Source organism: Musca autumnalis, unplaced genomic scaffold, assembly GCF_047663935.1.
Source record: "Musca autumnalis isolate F117 unplaced genomic scaffold, ASM4766393v1 scaffold_1, whole genome shotgun sequence".
Taxonomy (NCBI): Eukaryota; Metazoa; Arthropoda; class Insecta; order Diptera; family Muscidae; genus Musca; species Musca autumnalis.
The window spans coordinates 197,617,479-197,631,511 of record NW_027411644.1 but is presented as its reverse complement, the minus strand read 5'-3'; the positions used below and the strand labels follow the sequence as shown (position 1 = coordinate 197,631,511).

Below are 14,033 nucleotides of genomic sequence, written 5' to 3'. Positions count from 1 at the left end.
TTTTCTCTATTTTGTTATGATGGTTCATTAAGATCGCTTTTCGATTTTCAATTACAAAAGTCAGACCACAGACCGACAGACAGTTAAGAGTTAGAGGTGCCTATCTGTGGGCAATGCGGTTAGTGTTGATTGCCTCTAATGTGTGGTTGGTTGGTTATGGGGTAATCTGAGGGAATGCCTGTTGAAATGAATGAATGATTGCTTTGCTGATTTAATATTTACATTTATTGTTGAACGATTTTGATATGAAAGTGAAGTTTGTTATTCCTATTTTTTTCTGTTGAGCGATAATTAAAAGACCAAACGGTGATAGATGAACAATATCGGAAAGAATACAACAAATATAGAGTGTAAGATAAAGAGTAAGCATGGAAATTGTGGTTTACAACACAATATCGTCTCTATGTTCCCATTTTCATCTTGCTTAAGGGAGTAAAAAATGCATCCCATAATATCTGTTTTATGAATAGACTCTACATTTATAAGCTTGTCATTAAAATTCTCAAAAGTGACAAAATGTTGAACTTATTTAGGGTTTTGTGAATTTAGGAAATTTTGACCCTTATTGTGGGAAGTATGTCCTTCCACAAGAACAATTTATACAAAAATATTAAACTCACTCAAATTCGAGCGAGAAGAAAAAGAAATAGATTACACTCTACTTATGTATACCACTCGAATAAGAACTCATATGCTTTGCTCGTTTTCGAATGGGAGTAAAATACCCTCGAAATCGAGTAGATTTTACTCTTGCAAAATTGTTTTTTGTCATACCGTTATTTTATTTGAAAGTGTGGCTACTTTCTTGACTTTTTTACACGACCGCCAACCTCTCATCATTCCCATCAGTCCAACATAGCAACATCAAAACACATATCTGGAATACAGGTATTTTCATAATTTTTGGTTTATCTTCGATTTACATCAGCTGAAAATGTTCATTTAGGAAATGGATGAAAATCGTCCTTAAAAAGTTTTCGAGATAAAATACTTCCTACCGATGCCCTCTTTATTAACAGTTTTTGTCGATTTCCGACTGCCCATCAAACAAAATGTACGTGTACAGACAAACATGGATGATCACAGTGTCAAGCAAGCGGCATTTGAGCTAATCTGTCATTCAAAACTGGCAATGTGTACCCAGCTTTACCTTACTGCATTTCTGCAAACTCGATAACCACTGGGAAAACTATCATCTTCTGATAGCTGTTTTTATCGCGTTTTTTAAGTGAGATTGGGTTAGATTTATTGCTGTGGGTTGTATATTTTATGTTGTCAGTCTCATTGACAAAATTATCAACGAAAAAATCGCATTAAATGGTAACCAAACCTAGTTTTGAACCATTTTGACGGTTTTTGACGATTTTTCAAATTTTGTTGAGTATTTCCGACCCAAAACTGTCGACAACGCTGATGTAACCACAGATCTACTGGAGTCAGTTGAGTACGTTTGGTAGGACATTTAAAACGGTGCAGTGTGTCGTGCGGGGCTGTGCCTCATGCTGGGCGGATGTTTTACACGGTGTCATCGATCCTTGCCCTATCGGAATTCAGGCGGCAGCACCATCCCGAGCCAAAGCCAAAGCTGCATCTGATGCTCTTCAGCGGCGATAGATGGGGGATATTTTCCGAGGACCGCATGCACACGTTATAAACAACTATATAGCATATGTGACTGCAAGCGTAGGAATGCTATTTAAACCTAGGACTGTTTATCTAGGGGTTCTCTCTTGTAACGTTGGACCTCTCTTTCTAGATCATGAAGATCCCTCCTGACATGTTCTATCCACCACATGGTGTTTAGGATGGCTCTCACAATAACACCCGAGGAAGTACTGCAACGAAAGCATGCAATTCTATTGCTGTACTGGAATAATCATTGTCTCCTCCACTGAAGACATGAGGAGGCAGCCTGTTGCAATTCTGACAGGTTTAAATATTTTCCATCGTTGCACTATATTCGCGGAACATATTGGCGACACATAGTTTCCACAGACCGACTTATCGCGTTATATGTGGTCAACAAAGTTTATTTATCTGCACCCCAAGTGCAGCTAGCTAGGGACTTGAGGACCTTGTTCCTACATTTCAGCTTGTCTCAGATAGATGTGACATGCGGGGACGACATCAACGTGCTGTCGAATATGACCGCTAGAATTTTAAGGTTGTTTGTGGTCGAAAGTCTACTACCATCGACCATGACATTCAACTCAGTGCTCTCCTCTCCAGTCTAGTGTTGAACAGAGTGGCCGTAGATTTAGTCAGGGATATTTGCATATTAATAGCGTGGAAAAAGATGGTATGATCAGTCAAATAGGAATGCAGTCTTTTACTTACTCGATTGAAGATCGTACAATCATTCGCTTATGTACGATCTCAATGCACGGTGCTCTTGAAACAATTTTAAATGGAAGGTGCTTACACCTCGGAAGTTTTTGCGGATTCTGAAACTACAATGTTTATAGATGAGAAAAATCAAAAAACAAAAAAATCGCCGGAGCGCTTTTTAAATAAATCGCGATTCAAGTTGACATTTTTAGGGGTTGTTTAGGTTTTCACGATTTTTCTTAGAAACCGCAAGTCCTATCAAAAAGGGTCTAAAGAAAATATTGTAGCTATGAAAATTCTTTACAAGATTTACATTTATGGTATTCTCGGCAGTTTCGCCGTTTTTGAGATATAGAAGTTCAAATTGGGACAATTCAAATTCAATTCAATTCTGTATCGCCCCCTTATAAAACAATGTCATGACTGCAAATTCCCAACTTAAACTTATATATCTAAAAAAGTGTTACAACTAAGGATAAGTTACTTAAGCCAGTCTTGTAGAGAATTTTCACAGCTTTAAGATTTTCTCAGGTCCCATATCGATAAGACTTACCGTATTCAAGCAAAATCGCGAAACCCTAACAAAAAACCCTAAAAATATAAACTGAGCTTCATTACCTCAAAAATGGTACAGGCTGGGAACAAATAATAAACGTCAATCCTATAGAGAATTTTCACAGCTACAACATTTTCTTTATCTCCATTTCGATTGGACTTGCGGTTTCCAAGGAAAATCGTGAAAACCGAAAAAACACCTAAATATGTGGATTTTGACCGCGATTTATTTAAAAATCCCTACAGCGATTTTTTCTTGTTTTTGGATTTTTCTCATCTATGAACACGGCTGTTTCAGAATTCACAAAAACTTTCCCTGTGTAAGCGGTTTTCATCAAAAGTTAGTTAAGGCGCACCCTTCATGACATTGTTTTGTAAGGGGGCGATACAGTCAGTGCATTGTCCCAATTTGAACTTCTATAACTCAAAAATGGTAAAAACTACGAAAATACCATAAAGGTCGATCTTGTAGAGAATTTTCATAGCTACAATATTTTCTTTAGCCCCATTTTGATAGGACTTGCGGTTTCTAAACAAAATCGTGAAAACCTAAACAACCCTTAAAAATGTCAACTTAAAACGCGATTTATTTAAAAAGCGCTCCGGCGATTTTTTTTGTTTTTTGATTGTTCTCATATATGAACATTGTAGTTTCAGAATCCGCAAAAACTTCAGAGGTGTAAGCACCTTCCATTTAAAATTGTTTCAAGAGCACCGTGAATGCCGTCTGGAATACAAAATTCCCACCCTAGGGAACACCCTGTTTCTCTTTACGGAGCTTGGAGTTCGTGATCCTGAATTCCACGTACGACTGGCGCCCACACATATAATTGATTATCCAACGTTTCAAACTTAGTCTGCTCGATGTCCTCAAACAACGTGGGAGCTTGACAATATCAAAGGCTTTTGATAAGTCGAGCATTAAAATCAATGTCTTATCGCACGACTTGCTCTGGTTGAGTCCACGACTAGTATGTGAGGAGATGACATGCAGCGCTGTTGTCGTACTGTTATCGGCAACTGGATAGCGATTTCTGACGCTGGGGGGAACTAAAGCCTTAAGGGTCTTCGCTACGGGCGATAAAAGCGAAATCGGTCTATACGATTCAACTTTGCTGGCATCCTTTTAGCATTACCATAGAAAAACTGCCAGAGCCTAACGCCGCGGAGCAACCACCACAATTTACAATAGATGATGTTGTAAATGTCATTAGGAACGCTAAGTCATCCAAAGGACTTAGCGTTCCTAATGACATATACAACATCATCTATTGTAAATTGTGGTGGTTGCTCCGCGGCAGGCAGAAATCTAATGTTACTCCCGGGTTGCTCGATAGATAATTGATTAAAATAACTTGAGCACCTCCTCGCATCAGTCAGTGTAACGTCACCAAACGTTATCTTCCTTCGTTCTAGCGTTCGCGAGTGACTTAACCGTTGCCCATAATCCACTTATTCCGGCTTCCATGTCGCTACTCTTCAGATGATTTAACCACTTGTTCCGCTTACGCTCACAGACCAACCTGTTATCTTCCAGTGTCAACTTCCTGACTCTAGGGTCACTGGGGTTGCCCCGATGAAGCTCATCATGCTCATTTGCTAATCCCGTCGCCTCTGCTAGGAAGTTTGGTCTTACTTCAGGTATTCGACCAGCAGGGATATGGCGAGCGACTACGGCAGTGATGATGTCTCGATGTGCTCAGAGATGATGAAATCGGGCGGTCTGCTGATGGAGACAATTATGGGAAAATAGTCTGACCGAAGAGAAACGACGGGTTACCAGCTGACGTCATTTGTCAGACCAGGTGACAAAATAGTTTTGTCTGGCAAACTGTCACACTCTTTGCTATTTATAATAGGGGCGTCCTCATTGACTGTACAAACGTAGTGATATCAATCTGCTCTGCCAGAGCAATACCCCTCACGTCGCTTCCGAGGACCAAATGCCACAACTCATATTATGACCTTCCATAAGAGGGCTATAACCTAGAGAACACATACCAATCGGAGGAATAAAATGTTAAGGATCTCTACCTCGGCAGTTGCACATCTAAATGTTACCCCCATACCTTCCACAAGTCTTTAGAACGAAGCTCACGCGAGATAGGTCTGTATTGGTACAACAGGAAAGCTATGTAGTCCCCTACCTCCACTTCTGGTGCCTTCCGACCTTAGTAATCATCACTCATGATATCATTTGGACGGAAGTGCTGCGTGTGGACTAAGATGGTTTTAACTCAAAGAGAAAACTCGATGTCGGATTTTTTAGGCGACATCCCCCTAAAGTGTTTAGTTTTGTTAGATTTTAAGATTGTTAAAGTTTGACCACAATTGGAATATATTAACACGTGCCACCGAGGCCTTGCCGATCCGAAATATGGATTAAATTAAAGCTCAAAACTATTGCAGGGGAGGTACCTACAGGAATGGAGCAACATAGTCCATTTTGGAAGTATATGTTCCTTTTGATAAATATCGCGCCCACCAGTCATTTTCGTTGGTCACCTTATAATATAGAGCTTTTGTACCAGGAAGCTTGGATTTGCTCACGAAATTCTTAATATAGCTGTAAACAGGACCACAATGAAAAATTTCCAAAGTATCTTTGAACGGACCTTAAACTGCACTTAAACAAAATGTGCACCGATATGGTCAGTTTTAGAATATTACAAGATCGAAAGTTTGGATCAAAGTGGTTGCTCCATTTATGAGATATCACGCATACCATATTAGCGAAAAGTGGACCGATAACTACCATCTTAGAACTTTGTCTAATATTTGCAGAAATATTACAATATCACGGTGCTCTTGAAACAATTTTAAATGGAAGGTGCTTACACCTCTGAAGTTTTTGCGGATTCTGAAACTACAATGTTCATATATGAGAACAATCAAAAAACAAAAAAAATCGCCGGAGCGCTTTTTAAATAAATCGCGATTTAAGTTGACATTTTTAAGGGTTGTTTAGGTTTTCACGATTTTGTTTAGAAACCGCAAGTCCTATCAAAATGGGGCTAAAGAAAATGTTGTAGCTATGAAAATTCTCTACAAGATCGACCTTTATGGTATTTTCGTAGTTTTTACCATTTTTGAGTTATAGAAGTTCAAATTGGGACAATGCACTGACTGTATCGCCCCCTTACAAAACAATGTCATGAAGGGTGCGCCTTAACTAACTTTTGATGAAAACCGCTTACACAGGGAAAGTTTTTGTGAATTCTGAAACAGCCGTGTTCATAGATGAGAAAAATCCAAAAACAAGAAAAAATCGCTGTAGGGATTTTTAAATAAATCGCGGTCAAAATCCACATATTTAGGTGTTTTTTCGGTTTTCACGATTTTCCTTGGAAACCGCAAGTCCAATCGAAATGGAGATAAAGAAAATGTTGTAGCTGTGAAAATTCTCTATAGGATTGACGTTTATTATTTGTTCCCAGCCTGTACCATTTTTGAGGTAATGAAGCTCAGTTTATATTTTTAGGGTTTTTTGTTAGGGTTTCGCGATTTTGCTTGAATACGGTAAGTCTTATCGATATGGGACCTGAGAAAATCTTAAAGCTGTGAAAATTCTCTACAAGACTGGCTTAAGTAACTTATCCTTAGTTGTAACACTTTTTTAGATATATAAGTTTAAGTTGGGAATTTGCAGTCATGACATTGTTTTATAAGGGGGCGATACAGAATTGAATTGAATTTGAATTGTCCCAATTTGAACTTCTATATCTCAAAAACGGCGAAACTGCCGAGAATACCATAAATGTAAATCTTGTAAAGAATTTTCATAGCTACAATATTTTCTTTAGACCCTTTTTGATAGGACTTGCGGTTTCTAAGAAAAATCGTGAAAACCTAAACAACCCCTAAAAATGTCAACTTGAATCGCGATTTATTTAAAAAGCGCTCCGGCGATTTTTTTTGTTTTTTGATTTTTCTCATCTATAAACATTGTAGTTTCAGAATCCGCAAAAACTTCCGAGGTGTAAGCACCTTCCATTTAAAATTGTTTCAAGAGCACCGTGATATGCAAAGTTTGGAACACCCAAGAATCCAGTTCGAAAGTTGTCGTACGCACCAGTCACTACATATGGTGGCCGTAGGAATTTTCGGGTCATTTTCTCAGGAAGTATGCATTTGCCCCTGAAAAACTTGTACCGTCGTAAGGGGGGCAGCGAATACAATTGGTACAAACGAATTTTTTTCGAAATTTTGTGTGGGAGGTACAAATATTACGACCAACTCGGTTACTACCTTCGTGAGTTGCACTATTTCACCGAAAAGTTTTGAAATGTTGTGGGGGAGGCTCCAGAAGGAGTGAACCGATATGGCCCATCTTCAAACCTAAACTAAGGTTGGATAAATTATTAGGAAGACCAAACTTTTGACTGAATCTTTTGAGAGGTATAGTGCGCTCCAGCAACTACTGCATGGTGGCCGTAGGTGTTTTTTACAGCTTCCGACCATTTCTCAGGATGTATGGACGTGCCCCTCAAAAAACGTGTACCATCGTAATGGGTGCAGCGAATACAAGTTGTGACAACACAAATCAAAGGATTCGAGAGCAGTTCTTAAACTTCACTTTTTCGAAATTTTGTGTGGGAGGTACCCGAAGAAGTTGACATATATAGTCCATATTCGAAGCTGATCTATATCTCGTAGAAATATTACGATGTGCAAAGTATGGACCAAATTGGTTACTGCCTACGAAAGTTATAGTGCGTACCATTTTTGCGAAAAATGTTGATATGTTGTGGGAGAGGTACCTGAGAGAGTGGACCGATAAGTTTGGACAAAATAGGCCAAAGCACAAATTTGGCCTAAATAGATTGAGGACCGAATCGGCCAGACCGACAGACGGAATGACTTGACAATTTGTCTAAACGGGTTTGGTCCTAATCTTTGTGGGCTCTAAAGCAATTACTTGGATGAGACACATTTTCGATCCTATCAAGCCTAAGCCGTAAAGCAGAGGGCATAAAAATATGCAGCTTTGTAGGAGTGCTATTCAAATAATCCATTCCACTGGTCATAGATCTTATTTACATCTTTTAATTACAAGCATACCTGAATTGCATATTAAATTTCCAAATGGAAGCCATAGTCTGCAATTAAATACCTCTCGAGATGCGAAACAAAACGTTTGCTGCGGTTAATTGACAACGATGTGATGATGTGTGATTCGATAGCTGTAAATTAGCATTGATGTGAAAATGAAAACATTGAACTGCCACACTGGTGGTGGAAGTGGAAATGTAGGCACCTCCAAAACAAAACAACACAACATTGGACGAGGAAAAATCATGGGTTGGTGAATCAACTTGACAGTGAACCTCAATGCGGCAAAATAAACTGTCATTTGACACCATAACAACACTTTTTACAGCTAAGCAGCCAGGCAAGCAGTTAGTTAAGTCATTCAAGCTCATTCGCAGCCGAGACTTAAGACTCCAAAAACATAATGACCGACAAATGCAATGTCGGCAATAATACCATAAACGGTGAAATAAATTTCATGCCTGGTTAAATGTTTTAACAAAACAAAGCAAAGCAAAAAACAACAACACAACGTCATACGGAAAATCTATCTCCTATTGCCTTACAAAATATGATACTTTTGTGAGAAACGTTTACAGTAATCTAAGAACTTTCAAAGTGCAAAGAAATTAAAAGAAGAAATCGCTTAGAGGGCATACCTTTCATTTTGTTTTCTTTTATAATCAAAAAATCCTTCAAAATTGCTACACTAAGGAAAAAACCACCATCTTCCAAGGATTTGACATCCTTGTGCATGTGCAGACGTCCCTATCCCAAGCGACGTTATTATCACATACGCCCCCTACATTTGTTGGGTCCCCACGCCTCAACCAGTGAAATGGAAAGCGAGGACACAGATAGCAAAGATGAAATTGAATTGCCATCATTGACAACAATTGCAGATGACTGTAGTGGCCTTATTCTCGAATAATTTTTTAGGGATATTAATTTTAATTCATTTCTTTATTTTTTGTTTGTCTTTTCGCCTTTCTTCTAGTACCCGACAAAGTTTATGACATCAATGCCGGTGACAAGGATGCCGAAATTACTTTGGAATCTCTGGTGGCCAAGGAGGAGGAAGCCTGGTGGAATCAATTACCATTAAATAATCTAGATTTAAGTTCAAATCAACTAATACAGCTATCGCCAAAAATTGAAAATCTTTGTTCGTTAACAACATTGACGGTAAGTTGAGATATCCTACCGATACTCTTTCTTTGAAAGAATTGTAATTCATATTTTATATTTATTTTTATTTTTATGCCTTGTCTTCCAGCTCCATGACAACGCCTTAACCTCAATACCCAAAGAAATTGGTAAATTAGAAAAGCTCCTACGCATCAATTTGAGCCGTAATCGTTTAAAAGAATTGCCTCGAGAATTTTTCACTTTACCTGATTTACGTTACCTGAATTTGTCGCACAATCAGTTCGAAGAACTTAATCCGGATATCAGTGATCTGCATATGTTGGAATTTTTGGTAAGAGAATGGTAAAGAAAATGTAACCCTAGTTGAAAGACATACAATTTTAATAATACCTGTTTATAAAATCTGCCTAACCTCAAGTGCTTCATAATTATATCAGGGGTAATAATTTCTCACAAGTTAAAGCTTAACCCAAAACCCATTAATATATAACTGAGAATATGTCAAAAAACTCGTTCATTCTGTCGAGACGCTAAATCATTATTACGATCTTTATCTTGATTCGAGACATTGTTAAGTTCCTCCCTAGCTATTTGTATACGATTTGGATATTATCAAATGTAAAGTATAGACCAAATCGGCCACTCTCTTCAAGAGATATCGTGCGCACAATTATTCCTAACATTTTTGAACTTTTGTGAAGGAGGTACCTGAAAGAGTGGACGATATGGCTTATCTTCGAACTTAAACTAAGTTTGGGCACAATATTACGAAGGCCAAATTTTGCACGGAATCGGCATATCCGTTCTTGCGCGCCAACCACTACACATGGTGCCATAGGGTTTTTTTTGCACCGTTCAGGCTAATTTCATAGGAAGTCTGGAAGGAGTGCCCCTGATGAAACTTATACCGTCGTGTGGGGGACAGTGAATTAAAGTTGTTACAACAAAAACCAAGGCGATTCGAGAGCAGGACCTAAACTGAACTTTTCCGAAATTTTGTGTGGGAGTTACCCGAAGGAGTTTACCGATTGAGTGCATATTAGAACCTCATCTAAGTCTGGTAGAAATTTCACGATGTGCAAAATATGCACAAAATCGGTTACTCCCTTCAAGAGTTATCGTGCGCACAAATTTTCCGAACCTTTTCGAACTTTTGTGGGGGAGGTACCGGAAGGAGTGGACCGAACTTGAACTAAGTTTAGACAAAATATTACGAAAGCAAAATTTTGGACCGAATCGGTTGATCCGTTCGAGTGATATTGTGGGGACCAACCAGCCAGACACACGGACGGACATTGCTAAATCAACTCCAAATTGTCTGAAACGGATTTCGTCCAAACATACTTGGGGTCTAAAACCAAATGTTCTGTAAAGTGGTGTGAACGATAACTCTCGAAGGGAGCAATCGATTTGGTCCAAACTTTGCACATCGTATTATTTCTTCCGGGTTCGAATATACATATACTATAGCGGCCCACTCCTTCGGATACCTCCCACACAAAATAAAGTGAAGTTTAGGAGCTCTTCTCGGATCGTTTTGAAGTTTTTTCGGTAGGTTGTCCTTGAGACTTCCTTTACGACGGTACAATTTTTTTCTTGCGCATGTCAATACTTCCGGAGATATTGGCCTAAAGCTCCAAGAAACGGCATCAACCAAAATTGCAAATCCGCAATATAACTCTCGCAAGGAGTTTCTGATTGGTGCCGCCTTTGCACATCTCATTATTTCATCCAGTCATGTATCAGGTTGGAATATGGACTATATCGGTCCACTCCTTCGGGTATCCCCCACTCAAAATTCGCATAAAGTGAAGTTTAAGAGCTCCTCTCGGATCGTTTTGAATATTTTTAGGTAGGTTGTCCTTGAGACTTCCTTTACGACGGTACAATTTTTTTCTTGCGCAAATCAATACTTCCGGAGATATTGGCCTAAAAGCGCCAAGAAATGGCACCAACCAAAATTGCAAATCCGCAATTTAATTTTCGCAAGGAGTTTCTGATTGGTGCAGGCTTTGCACATCGTATTTTTTCATCCAGTCATGTATCAGGTAGGAATATGGACTACATCGGTCCACTCCTTCGGGTATCCTCCACACAAAATTCTGAAAAAGTGAACTTTAAGAGCTCCGCTCGCATCGTTTTGATTCTTTTTTCAGTACGTTACTTATCGAACTTGATTTAAGTTCGATATGCATAGGTTAACATGTTCCAACCTTTCGTTAGTTATTGTTGTCACCAGGCCATTCTAGTTGGTCACCGTAGGATGTATTAATCGAAAATGTCTAACATTAATGAGGGAGATACTCTAAGGAGTTGTTCCATAAAGTCCAACTTTGAACTTCATTTAATTTTAAGAGAAATATAAGGAGTCGTCCAATACTCCCACTTTTTTAGCCTTGTGTTCATTACGTCAGTAAGCATGGACTTGTCTACTACTAAGTAATTATGTCATTGTAATCAGGGCTACAAGGACTACTTTTCGCAAAAAAAGAATTAAAACGGTTCCCGAACAACACTTAAAAAGCGCTTAATCAAAATTATCTACTGGAATTAGTTGATTAGGTTTAGCAGATCAATTGAAAAGGTACGGCTGCAGCGTTCCATCAATTCGATTCCAATATGAATTTAGGTGTCTGCATCGACCTTAACTGCATCTTAACTGGACTAAACCCTCTCGTGTTTGCCCTGTCACCTGGCTTTCTTCTGCTGGGTTGGATGGGGCGTAGTTCCCAAGTACAGCATTCAGACTGTATCTCTTTACTGCCTGCGTGTCTGCATCAGAGTGAATGCTATACAAGCCTGCTAATAGACTCGTTGGTCTGGAGGTTCTCGTTTATACATTTGGACCTCTTTTCCTGACGTGCATGGGTGGAAGAAGCCTGTCCATTAAATCGTGACAGGAATGCTGACTACGGTAACACCTAACCAGGTACTGCATCATGTTGAGTTGGTGCATCGGTAAAACCTTGGCCTCCTCATGAATATGGTCCACTGGTGTCATGAGGAGGCATCCTGTTGTTGTCCTCAGGGCGGCATTCTAGATGATTTTGTGTTTGGATGAAGTCTTAAACATCGCCCATTGTAAAGTCTGGTGGTACCTCATCGGCTGGGGGGCTCTTCTTATACAACGTAGCACACTCCTCTTCACCCTATCACTTTCGGGTTGCTATATATGGGTCAATTACTGTCACGCCATTGAAATTGACAGGCTTCCCCGGATTGGACTAAATCCTGTTCCAATCTTGCATTGCTTCAGGTGGTCTAGCCACTTTTCCGCTTAAGTTCGCCAACTAGCCTATTGACTTCTCCAACTCTTGGGTCTTCAGGGTTAGAGCGACGAATCTCATCACGTTCATTTGCTAGTTCCGTCGCTTCTGGAAATTTGTCTGATTTCGGATATTCGACCAGCAGGTGTGTAACGAGCGGCTACTGTAGTGATGATGTCCCCGAAAGTTTTCTGAGCTACCCGAGGATCTGATGGAGGACGGAATGCCAAAGCTCATGATGAGCTTTAAATCCCCTATCACTATGTGCTTATATCCAAAAGAGAACTAATGTCGGGCATATAACGCAGGACACAGCTATTCATCGGCAGTGCGTAGACATTAAGCAGCTCTATCTCTGAAGTACAGTTACCCCCACACATTCCATGTATGGGTCACTAGAGTCAAGCTCAAGCAAGATAGGTCTGTACTGGACAGACTGGTGTATTAGGAAGGCGATCCTTCCGCTGAACTTTGTAATCATCGCCAGGTTGTAAGCTACAGGTGGCACTGAGCTTTGTTTAATGGATCGCGGCGACCATGATGCTTTTTCCGACTCCAAAGTCCACAATTTCGTTGTCCTTATTGCGTAAACCGTTGCAATTGAATTGCACGAAAGATGCATTTCCGGGTCGCTGAACAACAACTTGTGTTAGATGCTGCGTTTCTTGTTGTTGAGGAGACTGCGGCTGCGTCTTATCATCTGCGGGGGTGTCTTGTCTGACGACGAAGTTGGGTCTTCAGTGTTAGAACGACGACGCTCATTTGCTAGTTCCTTCGCTTCTGGAAATTTGTCTGATTTCGGATATTCGACCAGCAGGTGTGTAACGAGCGGCTGCTGCAGTGATGATATGGAAAGTTTTCTAAGCTACCCGAGGATCTCAGGGAGGACGGAATGCCAAAGCTCATGATGAGCGTTAAATCCCCTATCACTATGTGCTTATATCCAAAAGAGCACTTATGTCTGGCATAGGTACGTACACATTAGTAGTACAGTTACCCCCATTCATTCCACGTATGGGTCACTAGAGTCAAGCTCAAGCAAGATAGGTCTGTACTGGGCAGACTGGTGTATTAGGAAGGCGATCCTTCCGCTGAACGTTATAATCATCACATCGTAAGCAACAGGTGGCATTAAGCTTTGTTTAATGGATCGCGGCGACCATGATGTTTTTCCGACTCCAAAGTCCACAATTTCGTTTACCTCATTGTGTAGATCGTTGCAATTGAATTGCACGAAAGATGCATTTCCGGGTCGCTGAACAACAACTTGCGGTGTTAGATGCTGCGTTTCTTGTTGTTGGGGAGACTGCGGCTGCGTCTTATCTTCCGCGGGGGCGTCTTGTCTGACGACGAAGTTGGAGACACAATGGGTGTTGGCGTGGTACCACTGACCGTCGATAGCTCAGGGATGAAAAGAGAAGAAATAAAAGACAAAACAAACAATTGTATCAGTTTCAAATATTTTCGATTTATTGGTGGTAAAAGTGAGTTTCGTAGAATAAGAAACGGTTACCTTTTGTATGTGACGCTACGAAACGATTGCAATATTAGTGTGACTCCTTCGATAGTTAAATAGCAAGTGAGTTGCCGGTGGGCAGAATATCGTTAACAAATCCGTGTCATCAAGTACGACTGCATCATTGGAAAGGGTCCCTCTGCATCCGAACTATGCGAATAAGGCTTCCAGGAGAGGTAGTAGAAAAG

General features: G+C 40.0%; 1 protein-coding gene across 18 annotated transcripts in view; it reads left to right on the top strand.

The window, feature by feature from the left end:
• The window catches only part of f-cup (leucine rich repeat containing flyers-cup), a 42,089-nt gene that overhangs the window by 18,683 nt on the left and 9,373 nt on the right, over positions 1–14,033 (top strand). For 17 of the 18 annotated variants that reach the window (XM_073959764.1, XM_073959765.1, XM_073959757.1 and 14 more), the window contains 2 exons: positions 8,912–9,099; positions 9,191–9,394. In XM_073959764.1, the coding sequence (XP_073815865.1) occupies positions 8,912–9,099; positions 9,191–9,394 (392 nt within the window). Of the gene's footprint in view, positions 1–8,309; positions 8,823–8,911; positions 9,100–9,190; positions 9,395–14,033 lie in introns of those variants that run through there. The other variant, XM_073959767.1, reaches the window with a different exon arrangement.